Source organism: Anser brachyrhynchus, assembly GCF_964034855.1.
Source record: "Anser brachyrhynchus genome assembly, chromosome: 16".
In the NCBI taxonomy this organism is placed as follows: Eukaryota; Metazoa; Chordata; class Aves; order Anseriformes; family Anatidae; genus Anser; species Anser brachyrhynchus.
The window spans coordinates 3845324-3871931 of record NC_137734.1 but is presented as its reverse complement, the minus strand read 5'-3'; the positions used below and the strand labels follow the sequence as shown (position 1 = coordinate 3871931).

Genomic DNA, 26608 nt, shown 5'->3' with positions numbered 1-26608 from the left:
GGTAAGTATCAGAAGTCATCTTTTAGAACCGTAGGATACAGACAGATAGAGAAGGGTTTTGATTATTACCTGCTATTTTGAATCCCAGGTAAAACAGACAGAAACGATTCCTCCATCCTTTTCTTTAGGTGTAATTTAAAGTAATGTAACTTTTCTTTTATCAGATTGAATGATCTAGTAGTCCTCTCTTTGTGAACAAAAGAAGAGAAACACAGCTGGAAATTAGTCTCTTGTTCACGTTCTGACTTTGTCTTTTTTAGGCAGACCAGTGAATTTCATGAGTCACAGGAAGAGAGAAGGTTAATGTAATGTTTTCAGATCTAAGTTTCATGTAACATGCTCTGGAAAAGAACTAGAATTGGAAAGAATTGATATGCTCTCACCACCAACTGTGTGCGCTATCAAGAACCTGCTAATCAGTGGTAAGCAAAATTCAGCTGTTCCAGGAGCTTTAAAAATTACTATTATTAAAGTAAAATGTATAGGCTTTAATTGTCTCCTCAGACAAACCCATAGAGGTTTTACTTTCAGTTGGTTTTCATCGTTTCCACCAACACCCTGTTTACCATAAAATATTTGGCAAGTTTTGTAGAAAAATACTTTATTGGGGTTCTCAGAAGGTAGCAGACACAAGGAAAGGTACAAGCAGGCTCAACAGTGCATACTGGCAGCTCTTAGCACGCTTACTTCAAAGCATATATTTTAATTCATACATAATGGTCTGACTGAACATGTCACAAGACTGAAATATATATATATACAAAACAAGACTTCATTTAAAACCTGACTTCAGACAACAATATTGATCTACTCAGCAAATGTCACTGGAATAAAGTTGAATAATGATTTATTTTATTCCTAGCAACAGCCAAGAAACAGTTTGCTCACAATAGCAAAGTGTAATGGGCAATCACACCATCAGAAGCTTTTGGGTACTACCTTACAGCATTTGGGTTTCCATTTGTAAATGTAGTTTTCAGACTTAGGATTTTGAGCTTCCTTGCACAATACTGTTAAACATGAGCTTTGCCATGGCAACTAATTATGTATTCATATTACTATAGCACTGAACAATGCCAGCAGAGATCAGGAGTTAGTCTTCCACTTTGTGGTCATTCTGGCTCTGTTCCCAAAGAGGTTATAGACTACATGGGCAAGCATGATGAAGTGTGAGATGGGAAGCAGAGCTAAAATGCCCCAGATCTCCTGCTGAGACTGAGGATAGAGCCCTGGTCTCTTGAATCTGGTGCTTTATCTGTGGAATTAGTTGACTGCTTTAAAAATAAAAAATAATAATTAAAAAGATAATTATGTTGCTTGGAACAGCTTGACCAGGGTCTCCGTTCAAAATAATATGCTTTAAAAGAAAGCATGTGAGAGTTCTGGAGAGCTTGCTGAAGTTAAGAGGTCTGAAACTACGTTAAAAAAAAAAAAAGGAATGCAAACTTCACTTCTCCCAGCACTTGTCATTTGGTAACGCATCGCTGAAAGAGTAAATATGAGGTCCTGCAGATGAGACTGGGCGAGGTCTTTGGGTCACAATGAGGGAGAGCCCATGGAGAAGCTGAAACCCTGCTGACACCTTTCCTAGAGGCACAGCAGCCCCGTTCTTCGAGGCTGCCGGGGCTCCCACCATCCTGCAGGGCCGGTGCCTGCGCTTGTTGCTCCTGCTGCACGCCCTTGGGCTCGATGCTGCTCACGTTGTGGTGCTGTGCTCATCCACGTGGTGCACGGCACAGCCGGTCCAACAGCTGACAGTGAAAAGGGGGAAAGGCAGACAGCTGCTGCAGGACGCAGGGCAGTGCTCGAGGAAGGACAGCTTCTGAGAGAGGAGAGGAAGCTTTGCAATGGAGGCAAGATAGGCAAGGGTTATGTGGAGGAATAGACAGGAAGCTTTGGCGAAGGGCAGGAGAGAAGCGTACCCGTGTATCGTGAGAGCAATGGCTGGTGCGTGGCTGGACGCAAAGGGAATCAGATCCGTTCTGAAGCAGGAAGCAGGGAATGCCAACAGAATGCTTCAGGATACCTGGTGCCCCTAAGTCCATCTGTAAGCTCTTCGTGGCAGAGATTTGCCCCTTCCTGGGGGGTGGAAGGGACATCTATTGCAGCACCACGTGCAGTAGGGACCTGGCTTATGGCTGAAGCTGCTGTAGTAGCAATGATAAATGAGGTGGTTTTCTTTCTGAGGTCCATTCTTTTCTTTCCATGTAATCATGTAGTATCTTAAGTGTAAACTGTAGTTTAGTCCAGTGGTTTCAGGTTAGATACTTATTTTAACAAAATGTTGTTGCCGCTCAGGCTGACTAGGTGGCAGCAGAGCTCTTTTGTGCTCTTTTGTGCAGGTGTAGGATGCAGATTTCACTGTCTGTGGTTAATGTCAAAAAAAATATTTAAAAAAACCAACTGCCTTACCCTTCTGTTCTGCTTGTTTCTGTTGGTGATGAACTAGAGTAATTTAATAGTGATCTCACTGCTGCCTTCCTCACGTGTGCCAGACCAGTGGCCCCGGCTTCTTCCAAGGAAGCAAGCTACAGTACTTTTCTGTTATAAAAACCTGTGTTACAGAAGGCTCTTCTCATCCACACACAGGGCTAGCTTTACTTCCAGCAGTTCTGGAGAGGATCGTGAGGTTGGATCTTTAGCTTCTTCGGACAGAGGAGTTTAATAAAAGCTCTTCTGAAGCTGTAGTGACAGAGAGGGTACAGGACAGGGTTGACAGCTGAGTTGATCCACAGCAGCCAAAAGGAAGTCTCATACCAGTAATCAGAGATGCAGTGGCCATGGCAGCCGGCACGGATAATCATGAGGAGGGTGTATGGTGCCCAGCAAATTCCAAAAATGCCCACAATGATTGCCAGTGATTTGGCCACTCTCTTGTCTCTAGAGAGCCTGAAGCGTTGAGTCATGCTCTGGGAGACTATCTTCATCCGCTTCTCTAAGGACAGAGTGCACGCTGAATTTTTACAGCTCTTTTTGTTGCAACACTTGGGTTTCCCAGAGCTCCCTGAGCTGGGTGTCTGCATGTCTTCTGCACCAAGGCTGGCAGTGCAGGCTGCTGCTTGTGCTTTGCTCTTAGAGAGGTCGAGGGTTTCAGCGGGCTCCTTCTGCTCCCACTTACAGCATTTCAAAGAAAGCTTTGCTTCTGGGCTCATTTCCATCTCTTCAGTGAAGGATTGGTTGTGCACTTCATGGAAAACATCCAGGCGTAATTTGGTGCGCTTCTGTATGTTCAGGTAAATGCTCAGGTTGAAAAACATTACGCTGATGAAAGGGGTGAAAAACTCCAGCGTGGAGGCTGTCATGAGAAAATACCAGTTGTAGAAAAATTCAGCGTAGCATTCCCCGGTGGGTATGATACTCTGGCCCGAGATATACTCCCAGCTGATGATGGCAGGTCCGTAAAGCAGGAACGCTAACACCCACACCATCACCATCTTCAGCACCGCTCGCTTGGTGTTGCCTTGCTGGGCTCTGTAGGCGACCTGCAGTGGGGAAACCTTTCCTTAAGTATGGCCACACATACCAACTGGTTGAGGCTCTTCACAAATGAACTGTTAGCGTTTCTGGTAAAGTTGCTAGGCAATCTCCCAGCAGTGTAACAAATTCATATGCCATAGGCAACAGGAGCAATTGCTAGATAAATCACACTCCTGCAGGGAAGACTTAGAACCCTCGTCTTGCAGCTCCAAAAACAGACGTGGCTTCTGCTCAGTGGAAATGTACTGACTTGGTTTGAGCCTGGCAGGCTGCTGCTCCCAGCCACTTGAGTGAGTTGTCCCTAGCTACACCCTGCAACTCCCGGGGAGAGGCATGCCTCAAGCTCTGGGCTAGGCAGGCGTTTAGCTCTGGGTCTCTCTGAACCTAGGCTCCTTGTAGCTAATCCACATCGTACTTGGAGTCATGGAAAAAAACAAGCAGCCCGTGAGTTGCTCGCTCCCTCCTGCAAAAGGCTGAGCATTTTCATCTCACCATGCCCAACGACCTCCGGGAAGTGCCCTGCTGAAGTTTGTTCTGAAATCTCCTCAACTTTGGTAGCCAAGGAGAAGCTGAGAATCTGACCACAATCTGCTTTGTCCTGGAGATAAGAAGCCCCTGGAAGTTAGCGATAGGTCTGCTTACCTCGCTGACTCACTTTGTACACTGTCCTGTTATCTGAGAAGGGAACACCTGCACAATGCGGACTGAACCTTAAATGATTTAATTATGCCAGAAATAATAATCTGAAACCACAACTGAATTATGTATTTGTGGATAATTATTGCTTTCCATCACCAGGCTAAAAGATTCGTAGTTTCTGAAGGATTAAAAAAGCTTTTAATTATTGCAGCGAATCTGGGAGAATAAAGCAGGGGAGAGTTACTCCCCTTTCAGCTGCCATGACAGGACTCACCGCTCTTGTCACCGAGAGGAATCTGTCATAGCTAATCAGCACGATGTTGAAGACCGAGGAGGTGCAGAGCAGGTAATCAACTACCAGCCAGAGTTTGCAGAGGCTTCTCCCGAAGATCCATCTCCCCGTCAGCACATAGGGCACGTACAGGGGAATGCAGAAGGCACCTGCAACCGGAGGGGGTCATTTACACCGAAACCGGGGACCCTGCGCGGCGGCAGCCCCCGCGGGGGAGGCCACGGGGGCCGGGGCGGCCTCGCAAGAGCCCCGGGGCCGGGGTGCGGCCGCTGCCGGCTCTGCTCGCCCGGGGGCTGCGGGGAGCGCCCGGGGCTGGGGGCGGCGGCGCCGGGGCTGCCGGGGGAGACCTGGGGTGCAGAGGGGGTGCAGAGGGGTATCGGGGGGAGAAGCGGGGCGCTGCCGGGGGGGGACCCGGGGGTGCTGCCTAGGACGGAGCCCGGGTGCCTGCCCGTCCCGTCCCGTCCCGTCCCCAAGTTGCAGCCGGGCGCGGCGCGGCGGCACTTTACCCACTAGGAAATCCGAGATGGCCAGGTTGAGCAGGAAGAAGTTGTTCTGGGTGCGCAGGCTGGAGTCCGCCACGAAGGCCAGCATCACCAGCGCGTTGCCGGCCACGGTGACAGCGATCAGCAGCGCCATGAGCGCTCCCAGCGCCGCCGTGCCGCCGGCGGCGAAGCGCCCGGAGGCGGCGGCGGAGCCGTTCAGCGCCCCGCCGCCCCCCAGCGCCCCGCCGCCCCCCGCGGCCCCGCCGCCCCCCAGGGCCCCGCCGCTCTCCATGGCCCCGCCGCTCCGCACCCAGCCGCAGCCCCCGGGCTGCCGCCGCCGCCGCCGCCCCTCCCCGGCCCGGCCCCGCCTCCCCGCCCCCCCAGTACCGACCCCCAGCCCCCCCGGGGGGAGCCCGGACCTCCCCTTCTCCCTCCCCCCCCCCAAGCCGGCCGCGTCCTGCGCGCCCCCCCCGCGGCGTGCTCGCACCCCCCGGAGCCCCCCCCGAGCCCCCCCCGGGCCGTGTCGGCGCCTCCCCGCAGCGCCCCCGGACCCAGCAGCGGCCGTGGGGAGCGCTCCCGGTGCCTGCTTCAGGTCCCCGGGGCGGCGGGGAGCGGCGGTAAAGGCTTCATTTGTCCTTTAATTAGCACGCAGCCAGCGGCCCTCGGGCACCGGGGGCAGGGGGCGATGCTCCTGCCTCCCCCCGCACGTGTTGGGCTGCATTCCCACGCGGGGCTGGCGGCGCCGCGGCCGCCCCGAGACGGCGTGGGGCAGGGCCGGGCAGCGGGAGCCGGGGCCGGGGCCCCGACCGAGCTCCTTCCCTTCTGGGGAAGTCGGAGAAGTTGCGAACGTCGCTGAAGAACGGAGATCAAACAAAAAAGCGAAGCGACAAAATCCTGCGAACACAGAACCGCGCCCGAAGCTGCCTCGCGGGGAGGTTTGCCGCCTCCCGGTCCCTCCCAAAGCTGTTTTCCCATCAGGAGCTGTCGCAGAGCTCCCCTTCAGCCCACCCGGCCCTGCTGGGGGGCGGCCAAGGGGTTCTTTTCAGCCAGGGGCAGTCACCCGCGGGCTGGGGGCGAGGGCACCTCGCAGCAGGGCGCCTCCGAGGGACCCCAGCCACGTCCTGCACCTTCCCCTTCCCCTTCCCCTTCCCCGGCTCAGCACCCAGCTGGCGGCACCCAGCAGTGCGCGGAGGATCCGAGCTGTGTGTGTGTTGCCTCAGATGGGACAGAGAATCGTGTTCAGTTAGGTTTTCTTTTTGGGGGGGAGGGGGGATGTCTTAACGAGGCACCACACCGCTTTTATTCTGCGGCTGTTCGGGTTCTCGTGTTATTTGTAATCTCTAGCTCTTCAGACAATCATTAGTGTTCATTAAAATGTTTACAAATGCCGAATGATTGTGTGCATGCTGCAGCGCTGTCACTGGGAGCTGTTTGCCGTTTGTTAGCTGTCATTCATTATTCAGAGTTTTCGCCATCCGAACAGAAAGCAGAAATCGTGCTTTGTACCTAAGGTAATTTACAAAGCGATTTGTAAAATGTAATGTGGACAATTCTCAATTATTGTTTATCCAGAGTAATTTGCCTGGCATGTCAGGTAAATAAGGGATGACAGAGCCGAGCAGACTATAGTTTTCCTGCTCTAGATATTTCTCTCTAGCTTCAGCAGAAGGACGACTATCTGTCTACTACACTTAGGAGACGTGCTGTTTTGGTGATGAAACAACGGCGGCAGCCAGCCTAGGAGCGCCAGTTAGAGCAGATCACGTAAGGCTATGCAAGCAGACGGTACGATGGCTAACGTGCTGACCTGGCCTACGCATTACATACGTCACATGGAGATACCATAGATGTTCACAAGTGCTTACGTATGTCCACACGGGGTGTATTGATCACCCTGTAGTCACCCCTTGGGGTGCTCTTTGGGGCTGGGAGCCTCCTGAGCCTCACAGCTTGCACACCGCTTAGTCCTCAGGCAGACGCAGGAGCAGGCGGCCGATGCAGAGCTCCTAGCCCAGAGCTCCCCCCTGAAACCGGTTCTTAAAGGCGTCCGTGAAGTCTCAGCCGGGTGTGATGAGGCAGTTGAGGAGCCACAGTCTGCAGCCAAGGTGCTGAGGTGATCTGATGTTTCCCAGTCTCAGGCTCCAGCTACACCAGCACACAAGTCCTAGAAGCCCCCAGGAAGGGGGTAAAGAGCTCGGGGGCAGCCCTGCTGCCACTGGTAAGCGGTTCCTCGTGAGCCACTGCCTGCTAGGCAGCTCCTCTCCTGGGAGACTCCTGAACAAGGGGACTGGGAGCTCTCCTCCCCTCTCTGCTTCCTTCCCTACTTGATTTTTGAGAAGCATTTAGCCTGAACATGAATTCTGCAGATGTTCTATGTCTTTAAAAACGGACAGAGGTAATACATGACTTTTTTAAGGCTGCTTTATACCGAAGGAGAAGTCTGCACTTGAAAGTTCAGATTGAAGCAGTGAGTGAAGAAGGGGTGAATAACCCTCTTGTGAAACGGTTGTTCTAGGGAGTGTCTCTGTGAAGCCTCCGGGCTGAGAGACAAATAGCTTCTGCAGCCTCCAGATGTTTAAGGAGCTTTGGATGTCATTTTGGAGTTGGCCCTGTCCTGGATTCTGGGCACTGCAGGATTTGAGCGCTGCCGCATCACAGCGCGGTGCCGCAGGACCACCGACCACTGCCGTGTTTGCAAAGCGCTGCCGGCGCCCACCGCCTCTGCTGCTGCTGGTCGCAGGCGATCGCTCAGACTCACCGAGTGGTTTGTACACGCTTTGTATGCGTATGGCTTAGTGCCACTGGCTTCTGTTCCTCTTGTTTGTTATTTTAGTTTGGAGGTCCTAGAGGGACCAATTTGGAGTTTCCTTTGCACAGATGTATTTCCTCTGTACAGCATCTCATTTTTGTTTTCTCCTGTGACTTGCAGAATTGCGCATAGATTTACAAGCTGGACAGAGGAGGTATGGAGAAGTTCTGCCTTCCCAAGAACTCTTGTACAAATAAATGAAGTCTCCATGTGGGCTGATTATTTTGACCACCGAAGACAGTGCTGGGATTTGCTCATCTCAGTGGAGCACCTTCTTCTACAGGCCAGGTTTAATTCTTCCTGTTTCTCAAATTTAGCCTCCTGTAGTTTTATTAAATCCCTGTAATTCATATAATAAAAACCATGGTTTTATTAAACCATGATGTTTTCCCTGTAACACTTGAGGTGTTCCTTGATCTACAAGGCATATGCTATAGTCCATGCCAAATCTGAGCTATTATACATGCATCTGTTTTGTCTTGGGCCACTGTCACTTTCTCTTCTGGTTGCCTCATACATTTATTTGCAATTCATGAAAATCTCAAGACAACATATGCCAAAACACTGGATGTGGAGCACCGCACTACAAAATTTGTTTTCAGCTTCTTAGAAGAGTTTTAGAGATGCTGATATTCTGTTAGATGTTTATTCGGTTCTTAGATTGTCTTGGATGCTCTGTATCTTTCTAATGAACCAGGAAATCCAGATGCAAGGAATTGGATTTCTCCCCTCTCTGGGAGGCATGTCAATATGTCTGTGATGAGATAACTTCGTTGGCTTGCTTTGGCATTTTTATCTAATCCACTTAAGTTTTATTCCATTAAATGTCTTTTAAGCTCTGAAGAGTACATTAGAGAGTTTCTTAAAACCAGCACTTTCTTGGCCCACAGAAAGCTTTTCAATGTAATAAACCTGGAGCTGGGAGGCTATTCCTCCATAGCCGTCTGATTACATATGGCTACATAATTGACAACATCTCCCACCTTCAGAGACTGTGATCTTTTACAAATGACAAAGTGATAATCATGCCTGAATCATTAAAACAACAACACAGTCTCCCTGTGGTTTGTCTCGGAGAATACATGACCTGGAATCGCTGTCACACGCATCCCAGTCAAAACCGATGGAGATGGCTGCAGCCAAGCTCTACGAACAAACAGCCCCCGCCTCCACCAGGCAGCAGCTGGCTGATAAGGCTCAACATTTTTCTGCCCCTCTGTTCCAGGCGCATCTATAATTCAGTGCTTGCACTAACGTTCTTGGCTGCGGCTCAGGAATCCTAAGGCGCTTTGACATCAGTAAAAGTGCCTCTGTTGTGGGGCACAGGTGTTTGGGCAAAATATCCCACCCTCGTGCGAGCTCAGCTGTGCAGGAGCAAAGGTGTGTGCGAGTCTGCGTGCTGCTCTCGCTCGCTTCTTTGTCAAGGGGAGAGATGGAAGCTCCCATCGCTCCGGGAATAAACCCAACAAGACCGGTATATAAGGTGCTAACGATGAGGGGGTTATCCATAACCCATACGGATGGATGTAACTTCCCCTGGATGTTGATCAGCCTCTTCTGACCCTTCCACGGAGGCATTTGCACTTTGGTGCAAGCTTAGATACGCATCATTGCAATTACCCGGTGAGGACAGTTGTGTCCTGAAATCAAGAGAGACGGAAATCAGAAGACACGTTAGCAACAGAAACATTTAAAGGCGAAACGAGAGCTTTCTTGACACCTTCTCTTGCTGCATGTCCATCTTGGCATTTCCACCAAGTTGGGTCTTTCACACTGAGCAGTTTGCTCTTCTACAGAGCACTGAGAAAGTGCAGGGCTGGAGGCAGGGCAAGCCCCAAACCTCCAGAAGAGATGCTGCTATTGCTATGCGTGATTGTAGTTTTTTCCGTTGCTTATTTTTGCCCTGTGGAGCCAGCTTGTCTGTGAAACAAATTTTAAAGAAAGAGATGATTTAATAACCTCTTTGTATTCATGTCTTTACTGATGAGGGTTTAAAGTGCTCTGGCATTCACACAAGTATCTGTCACTGTGGGGCCCATCCCTTTGTTTTATTTCTTTTTGTTCTGCTTTTCGTCATAGGAAATGTTTACTCAGTTTGGAAAATTCCCTTTTTTGAGATCCTCTCAGAAGTTACCAGCACACGTGGGTGAGGGTAAGGGCAGTGTGGCGGAGAAAAGAACTCGGAGCAGCTAAGGATGAAATCTCCAGAGGAGGCCTTGAGCTCCTGCTTTGCCAGACCACCGAGCCACTGCACAAACAGGGAAGCCAAACCCAAAGATGAATTTTTTATAGCTAGGATAAGAAGATAGGATAGAGAAAATGCCAGGGGAGCATTTCCAATGCTAGAGATGCCTTTCCAGCGAGATGCTACTCTTTGATATATAAAATAAAAACAACAACAGCTTGTCTGTCAAAGTTGGAGAGCTATTAGGACTGAAAAACAGCATGGCAATCCAAACCTGGATGGGACATCATGAAATCAGCTCCTGGGTGTGCTTCATCCTGCTGCTGAGCCAGATGTCAAAACAACTTCTGCTGGTGGCAGAAGGCCTTTGCCTTGTCGTGTTGCAAGGGACTTAACTGAGCAAGTTTCGTGTTGGATATAGAGAACAATGACAGGAATAGTTCTCAAAAATGAGAAGATGCACTCTGTGAACCCAGCTTTCAAAAAGGCAGGGACAGCGCTAGTATCTCTCCTCTTGAAGTGGCACAGCACTGAGAGCCATACAGCACAGCACCAGCAGCACCTGAAGAGGACCCCAAACACTGGAGAGGATTTGCCTCCAGCCTGGGCAGGCTGTGGTCCATCTGTGTTCAGAACAAGCCCTATACTTTTTTTTCTCCTTCCTTCTTTTCTCTTCCTCCATCCTTCTTTCTCTCCACCCCCACCTCTAACTCTAACCTTCCAACCCAAACTCCCAAAGTGTACAAAAACAACCGTATCTTTTAGCACAGAGGGATGTTTGGTACGTGGACCTGTCCCTAACTTCAGCGACTGTTTGTGTCTTCTTGGGAACTAACTCCCTAAAATTACAAATCATCTTGTCATCAAAGAAAGTCACGTTTCTAGTCTTGTGGAAACCAACTGCACTTCTGTGAGCAGGAAAATGCTGAGTTTAGCTACTCTGGGAAAGGGAAACGCAGTAGAGCAGGATGAGTAATAGGGATAGTAATGAAGTAACTGTCTGTTCGGAATTAACACCTGGTTCTTGTCAAGGCCAATTCGATATTGCATTTTGAAATGAAAATTTCAGAGCACAAGGGGAATAAAACCAAAAGTCATTCTGCATCTGTCAGCTTGGACTGAGCTGGCATCAGCTGTTAAGACCGATAGATGTTTGCAGAGAGAGGCAGCCGGATCTGAGTAACAAGACGTGAGATCCATATACAGCTGTAACCAACTACGCTGGAAGCATTTTCCCACGTGGAGGAGTAAACATTAGAGTTCTGCTGAAAAAATACCGGTTACATTTGGTACTCCATCAGGAGATGGTTTAAAAAAAGCAGGGCTGGGCTTCATTCCTAATGCTCTTAGTGGTGGTAAGTAGGGTTGGTTAGGAGCTAAGTGGGAGCATTTGAACAATTTCTAGTTGAAGCCAGTGTTGTTCTTGGGCAGATGTAAAAACAGAGCAGCTGTAGAGAAACAAGCTGGGTTCCTCTGGACTTTGGCTGGTGCAAGCTGCAGAGCAGTGTGCTTCTTAACGCTTGATCAAACTTTATAAAACTTAATGACATTAAGCAATTAGAGGGATAGAGTTTAATAACACTTATGGAGCCCATGATTTTCTTCCAAGCTGCCATGAGGTTCTTATGGGAGAAGATCTGCAAATGTCAACTCCCTCGCTTCCTGCTGGTCTGTGGGGCCCAGAGGCAGGAAATCCATTGGTAACCTCATATAATATTTAACACATTTCCTGGACTAATTAATTATATTACTTTATATAGTAACTAACATCTCTCTAATATGTACCAAAGTTTAATTCAGTCTAATTCATTATCGCCACTTAAAGTGGGTCCAATTCTCTGCTCTCTTACGAAGATGCAACCATATTGATTCATTGTTGGCAACAGGGAGAAGAGCGAAGCTCTCTGTCCTCCAGATGCTTTCCAAGCAGAAACGTAGAGGCGATTTTCCTCTCATCTCTGCGTGACTTGATTGAACCAAGGGAGTTCCTTCAGAGTAGTGCTGGTGTCACTGAAAGCAGAAGCTGTCCCCAGATCCTCCGTCAGGTGCTCAGTGAAAGGTCCTTCGGGCACAATACTTGAGGGGCTTTTCTACAAGTTGAGGTTTGGATTTGCAGTCTGGTATTTATTTCACAAGCATACTCAGCCATGGAAGAAATGCAGCACAGAAGTAGAGGTAGTTCTGTACAGCAGAAGGCAAACAAGACCTTTGTTGCTAAGATCAGGAAAATCAGAAGTCTAACGAGCTTTAACTCTGCTTTCTTTGATGATCTGACTTGTGCAAGGCCCGTGATAATGAAGTCTGTTGTCTCCAGGCTGCTGGACAGTGTCTAGCCAACAGGGACTGAAGCTTGTTGTTGTTCTCCAACTCCCCAGCAGCCTCTGTGAAATGTTTGAGCAGAGTCTGTCCAGGTCCTACGGAGAGAGCTCTCATTCACCCAGAACCCTTCTCCATGTGAGGGTGAAGGCACTGTTGCACCCAGAGCCGTCCTTGCTGTTCCGCGTTGGGCTACACATCCTGGGGTAGGGGACTCTTCATCTGAACCAGCCACGAGAACCAGAAAAGTCTCCTGTTTGCAGGCAGCCCCTGAAAATGATCTGACACTGCACGCACTGAGCCCTGAGCTTGGTGCATGGGTCCCCCAGAGCCAAAAGGAAGGAGAGCAAAGGTGACGTTGGATTTCGGCTGCCCCTTCCTCGGTGGAGGCTGTTTCGAGGGGTCTGATTGCAGGAGGCTGCTGTCTTGTCGCCAGTGACCTCCGTGGTGGCAGGAGACCTTGTGTGAAGTGTGCAGGTTGCCCCCGAAAGGGGAGGACAGGGCACCAAAACCTCCACTCTGCTGCCTGGGTGGACAGGAAGGAGATGCCGGGGAGGTCCAAGTGCAGATGTAGACAGAATCAGCTTGGCTGGACCGAAGCTGCCTTCGCACCCAGTGTCTGAACATCGCTGTACAGTCACGGGCTGTGATCAGCACCTTCATCAGAAGGCTCACCTGCTCACCCTGGGCTCACCTGCTCACCCTGGGCTCACCTGCTCACCCTGGGCTCACCCCCACATGCATCTCCTGAGGGTGAAGGGCAGGCCAGCGTCACTGGAGACGCTGCTGTTGCCACTCTTAGCAGGTCTGCAGGAATTTAAAGTGGTTGTGCTGCCAAGAGCACTTTCAAGGGCAATCTGTGAAAGGCATCACACAGTTAAATCCAGCAGCTTTGTAGTCACTTCTCAAAGCGCACTTCCTTCAAAGGAAGATACGCTTCCTGGCTAGAGGGGAAGATGTCTGTCTGTCCTTTTAGCCCTCATCTGCTTTGCTGGATTCCCTGTCCCACCCCCTGTGAGTCACAGTCACCCTTGGCTCCTCTGCCCTCCTTTTCGCTGTTTGAACAGGTCAGATCCTGCTCAGCTCCTCAGTTAAAAGTTTGCCAGCAGAAGGATGCTGCTTCCTCCACCTGCCCCTTTCCTCCTGAAGCCTGAACTATGCTTCACGGGTCTCCAGATCAGTGTAACCGAGAAAGAAATTCACCTGTGCAAGGATTTTCCCTGACTCCTGGCATTTCTAATAAAAAACCTTTTTCCCAGCCACATCTCTGACTGCTCACGTCGATGTCAAGCCTACACTTAGATCTGGCTAACAAAGGTAGATGGAAAAGGTATTTCATACTGAGCCTCAGTGTGCCTAATGTATTCTCTTCTATTAGCTATTGCTCTAGGTTCTGATCTCTGATTCCTCATCTTTTCAGGCTTTCTTTTGATGTTTGTTATAAGCCAGCAGAGACTAATAGAGAGTATGTCAGGCATCCGGCTACAAAAGCACGGTGAAGAGGGATTAAAAGGGATACGGCGACAGGAGGAAGGTAAAGCATTTAGGAAGCATCAGCTCACTGCAGGCAAAGCAGCAACGACGCTCGGGATGTTTTTGCCTGTGCTGCTATCTACTGTCATTCCCCTTCCAAGCACAAATACACGTTCCTGGGCTGCTCTGGCCTCCAGACAAGCCAGTAATTTGGAGTCAGACTGGTGCAGAAAAATAGTGGAGGACAAAGAAACCAGAGCTCCCCTGGGTCCAGAGAGGAGCTGGAACCCTGAGCAGAACTGTTTATTGGATTAGCTTGCAATGAATAGCATTTTAGCAACAAAAGCCACTTCAGCAGCCAGCCTGGTGTTTGCCGAGGTTTCTGGCCTGTTGTGCTACCCTTGCTCCCCTGTAAAGACAGGGAATTTGCTGCTGCTGTAAATAACAAGATTCTCATTTTCCTTACTGCAGTTATGGCACTCTTCTTGTGAAACCACTCAGCTAAGCTGTCTCGGGAGACTCAAATGTTACATAGCTGCTGCTGAACGCAACAGTCACTGTGATTTCACCGAGTTCAGAACATCCTGGAAGAAATAATGGGGAAAAAAAACACTGAAAGTCCTCCCCTCTGCAGTAAGAAATCAGGTCCTGCAGTGCTGACCCCCCCAGGCAGGGGTGCAGCTGCACTGGAGGGAGGATGCGGGGTGCTCGGAGAAGCCAAGGACAAGAGACGACGTTAGACGCCTGTGTGAGTTAAGGTACTGAGTCACACAAGGTGTATGAAAACTCACTGCGTGGGAGCCAGGTCTTCCATCTGGAGCACCTCTGCCATTATCCCCCTTGTCATTCTCCGTCTCAGCATGGCCGGTAATGCACAGGTCGCTGATCTGATCCCTGTGCCTCCAAGGGATGATGGTCAATCAGCAATTTTCCTGCATGCTACACGAGCCAGAATTTGGGAATTCTGGGAGCCAGGTCTCCTTTAAGCCTGCCTGAATACCCCGTACCTGATTATCTCAAGGCCAACAGCCACAGAAATTCTGCTTGCTCTGTCACTTCCCACACGTCTCAGTTGAGTTGAGGCTGTGAAACATTGCCTGTTAGCAGGGAATGGGAAGCGAGAAATAATTCCCCACCTGTCTCTCTTGCTCTTCTTTCCAGGGCATATGAGACACCGGTGAGCCTGAAAATTCATGGCAAACAGACAGAAGACAGTGATGTGCAATTTTTCCACGTGGAAGTAGCTAATGAAGGCTGTATTGGTGCGAGGTGAGCAAAGGTTTCCTTGATAATTTGCTTAGAAAACAGAGGACAACAACAAAGCTTGGAACACGGTGCAAAGCCGCAGCTGGGGTGAGGGCGCTGGGCTGGGTGAAGGAGCATGGTCGGGGCACTGGGAAGGGAGCAGGACCAGGCTGGCACCAGTCACCTTTGGTATTTCCCTTGTGGCTAAAGCTCTGCCAGAAGGTGAGGAGCTGGGGTTTTTATCTCCCTAGATGCAAGCATCCACAGCTTTCTGTCCCACCAAGCTGTCCTCGCGCATTGCTCTTTCTCTTTTAATTCCCTTTGTCTTGCTCTGATTTACGCTGTGAGTTTGGTGGTTTGCAGGAAAGGCTTCCCTGTAATATCAGATGCTGTTTTCCCCTTCTCTTTGTTTCGTGCTGTCCTACTGCATTGTCTGACAGCACGCCATAGTGCAATGGAAAAAGGGAGGTGACGCAGAGCACGGTGCTAAATTAATTGCATTTGTTCAGGTACAAGATGAATCGTCCAACTCAAATCACAGTCTCTAATTTTGCAAAGAATTGTGTGTAGTGGCACTGGGGTTGGCTTTGAGAAGTTTTTTGAAATAGAGTTCATAATTCCTCTTGTTAATAATGCATCACACACAGCCGATGCTGTTTGCAGCGCCCACAGCCGGGCTTCGTGGGTCCCACTTGTCTGCGAGCAGGCTGGGAACAAGAAGGAGGTGGTTCTGGGTAACGTTTCATGTGACGCTCGGCATTTAAGAGTGTTATGGCATTGGCTTAAAGCAATTCTGTCTGAGCCTGCATGTCTAAAAATGTGCTCATTTGTTTACTTCTGTTGATGTTAAACATGTGATTTCCCCAGCCTGCCACAGCCCTTTCTGAGCATCAGCACACGCTGAGGTGGTTTCACATCCAAAGTAATTGTGCAAAGTGTGGGTATTATGGACAGCAGCTCCTAGATACTCAGGATTGAGCAAGAAATGAAAGTGATTGGGAAAGCACATGGGGGGCCACTTAGGGCAGCTAGACTTCACAAAGTTCTGGTCAGATACAGGCCCTCATGAAAGCAAATGGGAAATGCTCCCTAGTTTTCCTTTAATTCAGTTACGGCGATTAAGATATTTTTTCTCTTAATGATCCTAGTTTTAGCAGCTCGGACCAGATGCAGGCAGCCTGTCCCCTCCTGCACTGGCGATGCAGCCCTGCCAAGGCTCAGCCGTGGCAGGGGCGTGTGGCCAGGGCTGATGGGGATCCAGGGGACGTGCTTCCAGGAGCCTTTCCACCGCTCTGCTCGCCACCTTCGCAGCTCCGGCTGCTGTGGCAGGCTCATGGCAAGCATTTAGCAGTGGAAAAAGAAGTGCGAGGCCAAGGAGATAGGATTGTGTCAGTAATTGCTTGGCTGTAATTATCTGCCATTGTGCATTCTGTTAGCTCTTCCTGCTTCTCATTAGCATAGAGTGGAGAAAATATTTAATTGCAACACTATTCTGTACATGGCACTATCCGCAAGCAGAGCAGATCAAATCAAACTGCCTTGTGGGGACGGAGCAGAGATTAGCTTCTCCGGGGCAGCAGGGTACAGCTGACGAAAATGAGCAGCAGAATACAAATCGCTGGGTGTTGCCCCCCCCAGTCTGCAGTTGCAGAAGTGCAACCCCGAGCAGGCTTTTTTCTCTTCTTTCTGCCGATCACTTGGTGGAGGCAGAGCCTCACCTCCCAGTCACGATCCCAAAGCACTTTGCAATGCGAGGCTGATTTTGCAGACTGCCCACTTGTAGCTTTACCTTGTCTGCAGGGCACAGCTGACCTGGGGACAGACGTGCAGCACAGCGGCTGCTGGAAACCTGTATTTGAAGTGGGCGTAGACTTCGGTGTGCCTTGTCACCGTGTCCTGTGCGTAAAAACGCAGCCCTGGGGTTGCACAACCACAGCAGCTCGTGTGTATGGGAGAGGGGCAGGAACAGGCTGCTCCTCCCAGGAGGCTGCGTGAGGCGAAACAACGCTGCAGAAAGCACAAAAAAGTTGTGTTTTGCAAGGAACAGTGTCTGTAGTAGTGAAATGCAGTTGGTCACAGACTCTACTTTTATTGAAGCACATAAGAAACAGCGTGAGTCTGAGCTGCTGCACATTGAGCTACCAGAAGTGAAGCCAAAACCACCCAGACTTGGACCTGAGGTCTGCTTTCCAGCACAGAGAAAAAGATGCAGAAGCTGCCCCCTTCCCAGTCCCCACTCCTTTTGCCTGTGCTGGGAGCTCAGCTCATAGCCAGGCACAGAGCAAAGTGTGCAAGGGGCGTAGGTGTCTGGGGCTGAGCTGGCAGGTTGGTGCCAGGGGACGTTAGAGAGGCCTCTGGCAGTAGTTTTCCCCATGGCTTGTGCCATGAAAAGAGGATTTGGGCTTCAAACCAATGCTTTCTGCTCCCAGCCATCCTCTTTCCTGCAGGCAAAGGAGCCGTGCCCTGGCTAGATCTGTGCTCCCCATCGATCTGATCAGCAAGTGTGGTAATGTCAACTCCATTACTCTGGCATATTAACTCAAACATCCAAGTCATCCCACAGCTCCACAGCCACCTGATCTCCTCCGCCGATTCCCACAGCCTCCGCGCCGCCGACCTGAAATGCTGCCACCAGCGTTAGACATAACAGCAGACTTAATTAAAGGGTGGCAGCGTGCCAGCATCCAAGAGGCAGAGCTGAGCCGGCTGCGCTGCTTTCAAAGGGGCATTTTTTAAAAACTCTGGAAAATAGCAGGGCAAGCCCTGCTGTGCTGATGCCGGCGTGGGTCAAGCATCTGTTTTGCCTCGGGTCCGGGCCCCTGGGAAGAAGCGCTGTGCGGTCTCTGTGGCTGACATCGCTTTGGTCACGCTTGCAGGGCCCTTTCGTGCACGCCACGTCTCTTCTCCATCCCGTCCTGATGTGAAAGTGGGGTGCCCCCATCTCTGCAGGCTGAGGCGGAGGTCGCTGGAACTGCAGGCTCTTTGTCCTGCGTCCCTCTGGGTGTGACAGCCCTGTGTGTGCCGGGGGGCTGCAGGGCCACTTTGCTGCGCTCCAGGTGTGCTTTGGTGGGCCCTGCGCCGCCCTCCAGACACGCTGTGGCAGAGGGATGAATGCGGACACCATCTCTGCCCCTCTCTCCTGCATCAGCCCCAGTGCAGCCTCGCTAATTCCTCACCGTTTGTAGTCCCAAGCTTATTCACTTCTACGACAAAACGAGAAGAAGCTTCCTATTTCCATGGCTATCAGGGATCTAAACATCTCCTCCCCGGAGACCCCAGCGGGAGCGATGGATGGTGACCATCTGACCTGTTCCCCTGCCTGCGCTCCTTGTCCCAGCCCTGCTGCCAAGTTGTCATGGCACCTGCCCCCCCGGCCCTTCCCGAGGCCACACGCACTCTGACAGCACTCGGCGTTAGCACAATCTTGATGCTGGAGGCTCCCCACGGATGGAAACTCGCTGTCCCTCCTCGGAGCACAAAAGCGTTTTTGCAGCTGTAACCGATGCGGCACAAAAGCGGGACGGGGACGGACCGACGGCAGGAGGCGGAAGGTGAAATCCTTGGGCACCACTTTGAGGCAGGCAGATCCCCGCGGCACATGTGCGTCGCGGCTCCAGTCAGATAACAGACAATGCCCTGATTATGGGAATGAATTTAGCATTGTGCACCAAATTGTGTGAATGCCTGCTGGAAGAATAGATATTCGAACAAAAAATGAGGACCGGAGAAAAAGAAATCAGCCTTTGAGTCATCGCTTTGCTTCGCACTCAGGATTTGGTCCACTGTGTGTCCAGAATAATTATTAAGCAAGTTCTGATGGAAGAATTTTATTTACCTAGCCTCAAAAAGGAAGAAAGGAATCCTTAATAGTTGATTAGATCAAAAAAGCATCATTTATTTTTCAATAAGTGCTTTAGATGTAAGATCAATGGCTGGAGGTTGATTGATAGGAGCTGTTTGCAAAGACCTTAGATCTAATTGTGCTCAGGCAATCACACAGACTTTTCTTTGACTAATACTAGACACCGTCCCTCTTGTACGGGCGGGGGAGGCACCAGAAAATAGCAATACTTTGCATCGGAGAGTTGCTCAGCAACTGCCCCATATTATTTTTTGAGTTGTCTCTGAATATAGTCTCCTTTCTCTTTGATCTTCATGTAATTTTTGTTGCTGCTACTTCTCAAAAAAAAAAAGAACATTTTAAAAGAATTGCACCTCCATTTGCCACAATCTCTTTTTTTTTTCCCCCAAGCACAGTGAAAGCCTGATGACATAGGGGAAAGCAGTGCATTTCACTGCAGAGGGAAGGAAATTAAGGTCCATCCGCTCTGCTAGAGCCTTTGGGGGTTACTGGGGAGCCTGGGCTCCCGCAGAGCCCTACCCTCTGCTTCTGTATGTGCCCCACACACAACATTCAGATGCTCAACAGCGGTGCTCAGCTTTTGCCACTGAGCTGCCTCGCAGCTGGGTTCAGGGCTGGCCAGCACGGCAGCTGAGCCAGTACCAGCATTCCTGTTTCGGCACTGTTTGATTAAGAAATGGTGATGAGACAATTTGTCCAGGGAAGAGAGAGCCAGAGCTGGGATTTCTCGCTTCGCTGTAATTCCAGACCAAGACTCACGTGGAAGGCTTTGCTTGCCAGTCCTGATTTGGAAAGAGCATCACATCTTGGCAGCCGATGATTATCAGCCCTGCCTCCTGCCTCTTCTGAGATAAAGGGCTTTACGTGAAGCAAAAGGTGATTCATCCTTGAGCTGCTCTTCTGAGACCAGTGTTGTTCCATGCTCTAGATGTCACTGACCCCTTGCAGAGACCAGTAGAATGGGTCTTCCGTTTTTGTAGTGTATCTGAGGCTTTTCTCGCTTTCATTTATTTTCTGGGACCGCTACGCACAAGCGGGTAACAAGAGATCTGCATCGTGTTTGGGTCTCTCTTGGGTATCGCACACAGAACAAGAGCATCAAGTAAAACATCAAGTCTCCACGATAGGAAAAAAAGCCCTCCAAAAAATAGAGAAGAAAATAACCCATGAATTCAAACAGCATTTGCAAATGAGAGTCAGGAGCATCTTCTGCACGGTCTCTAGACAGCAGAGTTGTACAACTGCTGTCAGTCATGCAGATTAAAACTGGAAGCACTCAGCGAGCATTTGCACAGCCCCTGTTCAAGCTGAACGCGCAACTCCCGAGCCAGGTCACATCCCAGCTGGAGGATGTCATCAAGGGAAACAAGCAATTTCTTCATTTCCCCGTGCTTTCAGAGCAACCACATTAGGCAATCATGACCTGGGCACCAGCTACAGAACCGCAAGCTGGGGGTTCCTCCTTGCACGCTTTCCCCAGTGCTTGGTGGCAAAAGCAGCAGTTTTGTTTTGACCAGGCAGCACCCAAAAGTCAGGAACACGTATCCGGACACTTTCAATGCGAATTAACTTCCAAAGCAGCAGAAGGAAGCAAATTTCTGCACCTAGTAAAAATTTGAGCTTGAAAGGTCTAAAAATAGACTTCTTGCCTCGGGAATTCTAGCCTTGCCTTGTAACTCGTGGTGCTGCAGATTATTGCATTCATAATTTAAATGTCGGATGGGGATAAAATTACTCGTGTGGGAGTTATTCAATTTCTGGTAAGTACATTTACATTAAATAGCAGCTGCACATACAAAAGATAGGAAAAAGCCCTTCTGCTTCTATTCACCTGAAGCAACAAGAACATGTGTGGCACTCCAAGGCTGCTGTTGCAAGCAGATAATCTGTTTTTCTTACTGAAAACCTGATGAAGTTCACCATAGCTGAAAGGGCAGCCGTGTCTCCTCTGCCACTTGGCAGGGAGCTGCTCCGGACTAATCCCTCTTTGGGCTAGAAGAACATCCAGCGCCGATCCGAGTGCTGCCAGGGTTGGCTATTTGTCTCATTTCCAGCTATTGCACTTTGTCACCTCAGTGCCTGCAAATCTGGAAAACCCAGCATCACAATCTCCCGGAGACCGTGTCTGTGCTCTGATCCTCTGCAGCTGGACAGAGGGCTGAGCAGCAGCAGGTGCCCCGGGTATGGCACAGCCAAGCGTTTGCTCTTCTTCTTCAGGAATCTTTTTCACACATATCGAGCCATCCAAGCAAAGTAGCAGAGGTTTCTCCCCAGGGGCTTTTCTTCACCGAAGTCTCTGTGCTGAGCTGATGGGGGGCACATGCTGGTGAGGGTCTTGGCTACAGCTCCAGGGGAGTCCCAGACCCAAAGTGAACATGGGACGAGGCTGGAGCTGAGCACAGGGCTGGCCATAGCAGGGTGGGCCGGACTGCTACTGCTGTGCGCACATGGTCGGGGCTGAAATCTTTCCTTGGCTGTCGTGGCAAGGATGGGGCTGACACACAGAGCTGCCCCAGCTCCTTCTACAGGGGAGATGTGTGCAGGGGAGGACAGGAAAGGGTGGGAGCAAAGAGCTTTGCTCTCCGATGCTTCTGGTGCTCTAGGTGCTCTAGGTGCTCTGGGAAGGCATGTCGCAGCTGGTCGTGGGTGAGTGAAGGGTTTGGACGAGGCAGAGATGATGGTAGGTGATGGCAAGCCTCACTCCAGCCTCTAGTTTGGAGGCAGGAGCTGGGGTTTCCTTTGAAGTCCATCCTTCTGCTGCTGCCTGAAATCCTCTCTAATCTCTGCTCTCTGCTTCTGGAATGGATGGTCTGTGTTCATGACAACTGAAATACTAATTTGAGGAAATGAGAGGCTAATTGATCCTTGTTCCTTCCTTCTCCTTCTCCCTCTGGCCTGGCTGCATTCCCTCCGCTCCCACGCTCCCAGAGCAGAGTTGTTTCTGGTCCATGCGAAGGCCCTGCCCGAGGCCATATGGCTGCACATGGAGAGGTGGCAGCCGTGGGCAGAGCCCAGCTCTGTGCCCGGGGGCTGCGGCAGCCGCCTGCCAGGAGCCCTCGCCATCCCCACCAGCACGGCAGCGTTACTGGGGCACTTGCTTGCCAGGCAGCCTGGGGGTTCAGTGATTTTTTATTTTTTTTCTTTTTTTTTGTAATGCTGTTTTAATTCAGACTGCGCAGGACTGGTAATGAATCACATCTTGGTCAATTAGAAGTTTCCTGTGAGTTCTGTCTTCTTGCCCGTTATTCATGCCAGTGTAAATGCCGTGCTTTGAGCCAAAACCCTCCCTACGTGACAATGAGGAGAGAGTACCTGCAAAATCCGCTTCCAGGTGGCAGGGCTTGAAAAATGGCAGCATGCTTTGCATACGGAACGGCCAGGCCGAGGAAACCCAGCAGAGGTGAGCCGGCTTCCCCTCCTGCCCTCCTGCCAGGTCCCATCCCCGGCAGAGCCGGTGACCGGGAATAAATCCAAACGTGAAGCAGGCCCTGGGCAGCAACGCCGGGGGAGAGCAAGGCTCTTTGTCTGGGCTTCTCCCTGCTGGAAGCCCTCAGCTAACAGCCAGCTGGCGAGGCTCCTTCCTGCCTGCCCCAGCCGTTGGGGCTGGATGGCTGGAAAACAGGGATCGTGCTCCGCGCTTGGGAAATGGCAGGCAGGGCTGGGGCTTTGGTGGCCACGCAGAGCTTGGCAACCGCGTTGTCACTGGCCTTGGCCACCTGCTGGCATCACAGCCCCCAGGGCTGGAGCAGGTTTGGCTTTGGGTTCAGGACATCGGGTTTTATGCGTGGAAATGGGGTCACGGAGAGGTTTTACCATTCTTATGCTGGCAGCATAAGGGAATGGCTACTTGTCAGCTGCAAATTGAACCCATCTGCCTTGATCATTAGAGACTTCCAGTTTGGCATTTAGCTTAGATAAGGTAATGGACTTTTTTTCCACTGTGCCGATCTGAATCTGTCTTACTTTTCAGTTTCCAAATATATAAACGGCAACCAAAATGATTCATGGTACTTTAATACCTAGAGTTATGCAGTCCCTTCCTTCCCAACAGAGTCCTTTCTTCAGTTCTGATGGCCATTCTTCTACCTAATAACTTCTTTTCTCACATTTTCTGAAAGAGCTCCCTTAGACAAAAATAATGCTGAACATGTAAGACATCATTGTGAATATCAATTAAGGTTTTTCTTCTCCTTCTGCTCCCCGTTCCTGCTCTGGGCTAAAAGCAAACACAGTCAGCTGTAGCTGACAGAAGCTGAAGAGAAAGGCATCGTAGTTACTCTTCCTGTCAGGGTTGCTCGTACAGCAGACGTCAGATCTAGAGCCAAACTTTCCAACTCCATCTGGGACAGGAGCTGATTTTTTTTGTTCACGCTCGAATATTCCGTATATTTTATGATTTGCTTTTGTGGAATATCACAATGAGACCATTTTTATACTTTTCCTTTTTTAACCAATCTGCAAATTAATATCATTTATTTCTGGAAAGTTTACGTGATGATTTTCAAGCACAAAAGATACTGAAGCATAAAATGAATGTGGATCTTATTTTGATGGATATGTGTGAATTAGTGGTTACTAATTAGTCCTAGTGGTTGCCTAGGGACCAGTTAACAGGACTTTGTTACATTCAGCGCAGAAAACTGTCCCAGCAAGTAATATGTGCGTATAAATATTTGTTGGATTAATGGTGGCAATTTTGCAAAGATAAAGAAAATTACGTGCTGAACTGATTTAGAACAGCCTATAGGTTATCAGTAAAAAAGCTTATCTGCAATACTCCCCCACCCCTTTTATTTTATTTTTTTTTTCAGGTGTTACTGGCAGCTACAGGCGGTAGGGTTAAAGTCAGGGACTTTTTATAAAATTGCAGAACCTGTTTCCAGGGGTAGCACCTGCCTGAGCTCTGTGCTGCGTGGTGAGGAGGTGGCACCCCGGTGGGAGGGCAGTTGTCCCCATGCTGGGACCTCCGCCAGTCCAGATGGCTCCTCCCCGCGCTGTGGGGCACAGTGTGGACGTGTCGCCAGGTGTTCTTGAAAATATACAGGAACGGTACGTGCGTGCTACAGGAAACTCTCCTCTGCTGTCATTTCAGCCACAAAGCATGTGCAGAGGGAACTGGTGCTGAGTTGGGGAAACACTGCTACTGAATTAATAGTATCTAATTCTATAAGGAACTTACTGAAATTAATTTACCTGGCATAAGCAACACCTCTGCATTACGTGGGCAGTAGAAATCTGTTTGACTTTCTGACTTAGTGTGGGGAGGATCCAAAGGGAAGTATCCCTTTTGCTCTGGGCTGTGAGGAGCATCCCTTCGCCCTGCCTCGTGCACACCTATCCCGGTCAGCCGCTGGTGATGGTGAGATCCTGGAGACGGAGACAAGTTACCAAGGAAGCGCTCAGTCAGGTTAAATCTTACTCACACATCAATTCTGATCTCGCATCAATAAATACAATTAGCTTCTACTGACTGAAATTTCCAGAAAGAAAGCATCATACAAGCTGTTGAATTAGTCTCTGATGTAAATGCTGACATCCATAGATAGAAATTTGGTCCAGAGAGTACAAAGGTGACTTGCCACGCTGATGTACATGTAGCTAAAACCAGACATTGTAATTAGTTCTAAATAAGGCACTCTTGTGGCCAAGTTTGACAAATAAACCTCTATTAGGATAGAAAGCATCATTGACTGCTGGCAGATAAACCGGCGGCAGCATGGTGGTGCATGGGCGCTGGGAAAATGGAGCATCCTCAGATTTGCTCCTGAAACAGAAAGAGCCAAGGCACGTTGGTGCCCAGCCTGCAGCAGGAGCAAGTTTCCAGAGATGGGGCTCCGCAGGGGCTCTTCTGGTGCTTCCCAAGCCCTGTGCAAATGTGGGAGTGATTAAAGCTGGGAGCTGACGCTGATCCATCCCCATGTTCCCTTCTGTGGAGGTGGAAGAAACGCAAGGACCTTCCTCCCAGGGAGGGTGAGGCGGGATATGGAGCTGACCTAGTTTTGCACAACTGTTCTCATCCTGAGCACAGCCTCCTGCTCATCGCTACTTGGCACTGGGAGTGGAAGTGTCCAGTGCCAAAGTCGTATCTGGAATTAGAGGAGTTCAGGATTCGGCAGGGTAACCTCTAGACTTTGTGAGAAAGCATGTATTTTAAGAAACGTTCTCACCTACCCTGGAAAGTCCCTGTACATTCAGCATTTCGCTTTTAAGCTTTTACAACTTTGACTATGCGAAATTTCAAAACTTTAGTTTACACTGAAGAGAAGTGGCTCAGACCCTGCGCTGCCCTCAGCTGAATGTGTGCGGCTCCCAGGGAAATTATCACTGAAGCGGAGGACACAGCCTGTTGTGCCTTTTCCTTTACATGCCATTACAAAGAACATGCTTATTCAGCCTTTTAACAGACTGGCTATTTCTACTTATTCAGCTTTTGCCATGTTCCTCATTATTTATGGATTCCTTTTTCTCTGGAATTGCTTTTCTTCAAGATGCTGGTTAAAATTCATGTGGTTTCAGCATTACCGGGTTCCTCACTAAAGCCTTATCAGTATTACCAATGTCTGCTTTTTTAATGTCTTTTTTATATTGAATACATCTATGTGACACTAGCTCCTTCACAATATCTTCTTCATTTTTAGTGCCAGCAGCTTGAAATTCCGTATTCCAGTCAATAGAACTTATAATGTCTGTCTTGCAAGATGGGACAGGCTATAGGAGGAAACCTTTATTATTCAGACGTGGAACATTTGGATGTTTCACATTTTGCAAAGTTGTGTCTGCCTCACTTGTACCTGGATGCAGCCTGCGCTCATTTGGAAAGTGGGAGTGCCTTCAAAAACTCTCAGAGGCAGAAAGTTTCTTCCTATTCCATGTTTGCACAGCCTCCAGCACAGCGTGACACGGGGTGTGCCGTCTTATTACCTGAATAATCACGATTAATATTTAACAAGCAAACTGCAGGACTGCAGAGAACAGGAGGGGAGAACCACCACCTCCACCTGAGCCAGAGGCACGCTGCAGCTGTCCAGGCTGGCATCTGCCCACGCAAAAGGCACCACCCAAGGAGCAACAACCAGGGGCTGTGCTTCTCGCTGCAGTCCTGTTTGCGTTCTTCCGGGGCTTGTTCCTTCCCCCCATCCCACCCAGTCCCCAGCCTCGCTGTGCGGCTGATGGCACAGCTCCATCAGGCAGGAGCTGTGGTAGGAGACAAGCCCCAGGCCCCGCAGCCACGGCCCCGCCACGCTGCACGACCCTCTTCTCTCCTGGGTGCGCTGCTCGTGGCATTTCTCCGCTGATCTTGCGTTTAGCGATGGTGTGTTTAATCAATTGTTGTGATATCTTGGGGCTTAGCTGCCCAGAGATATTTCTGGATCGCTACTGCGCTTTTAATTCACACCCTCCCTCAGAACAAATTAGCCTTCAAGCATGGACAAGCCCCGTGCTCCTGTGAAGTGCAGCTGTTTGTAGACAGGAGAAAGAACGCTTCCAAGCACACTCAGCACATACCCGCAAGGACAATGCCGTGTCTTTGAAACTCTCTGATGCAAGGGGAAACTCCGGATTCGTTCTGGGTTTCCCGTAGCACGAGTGGGTCTGGAGAAGTGGTGTGCTGGGAGCCCCGGTCATCTGCAGACGAGCACAGCGCGTGGCAGGGACTGACAGCGTCAGGCAGAAGTCACTGGAGTGCTTGCTAAACAAATGGTTTGGGTTTTGAAGTGCCCTTGCCAGGAGTCATCTGCAAAGAGCTTCCAGTGGCAGAGGTGAGCACTTGCCCAAACACGCCGCGACTGAAGTGGCTGCCTCTGCAGGCTGGCTCCCTTTGAAGGAG

General features: G+C 50.0%; 1 protein-coding gene and 1 long non-coding RNA gene across 2 annotated transcripts; one reads left to right on the top strand and one right to left on the bottom strand.

The window, feature by feature from the left end:
* Nucleotides 1–261: 261 nt before the first annotated feature.
* HRH3 (histamine receptor H3) lies at nt 262–5213 on the bottom strand. The gene is made up of 3 exons (XM_080558241.1): nt 4915–5213; nt 4391–4557; nt 262–3482 (listed from the first exon to the last, which is right to left on the bottom strand). Exons 1-3 carry the CDS (start codon nt 5180–5182, stop codon nt 2598–2600), a joined length of 1320 nt encoding a protein of 439 aa, XP_080414367.1. The 5' UTR covers nt 5183–5213; the 3' UTR covers nt 262–2597.
* LOC308178962 lies at nt 3489–26508 on the top strand. The gene is made up of 4 exons (XR_013940067.1): nt 3489–4462; nt 6554–7654; nt 7820–7987; nt 14835–26508. It is a non-coding gene; the product is annotated as an uncharacterized lncRNA (long non-coding RNA).
* Nucleotides 26509–26608: the final 100 nt, after the last annotated feature.

What these genes read in the sequence shown, in the direction of transcription:
- HRH3 (XM_080558241.1), bottom strand. Translation starts at nt 5,182, where the DNA reads ATGGAGAGCGGCGGGGCCCTGGGGGGCGGCGGGGCCGCGGGGGGCGGC. An exon ending in CATCTCGGATTTCCTAGTGG is followed by an intron (nt 4,558 to 4,914) that starts GTAAAGTGCCGC and finishes CTCCGGTTGCAG; the next exon opens with GTGCCTTCTGCATTCCCCTG. An exon ending in TCCTCTCGGTGACAAGAGCG is followed by an intron (nt 3,483 to 4,390) that starts GTGAGTCCTGTC and finishes TCCCCACTGCAG; the next exon opens with GTCGCCTACAGAGCCCAGCA.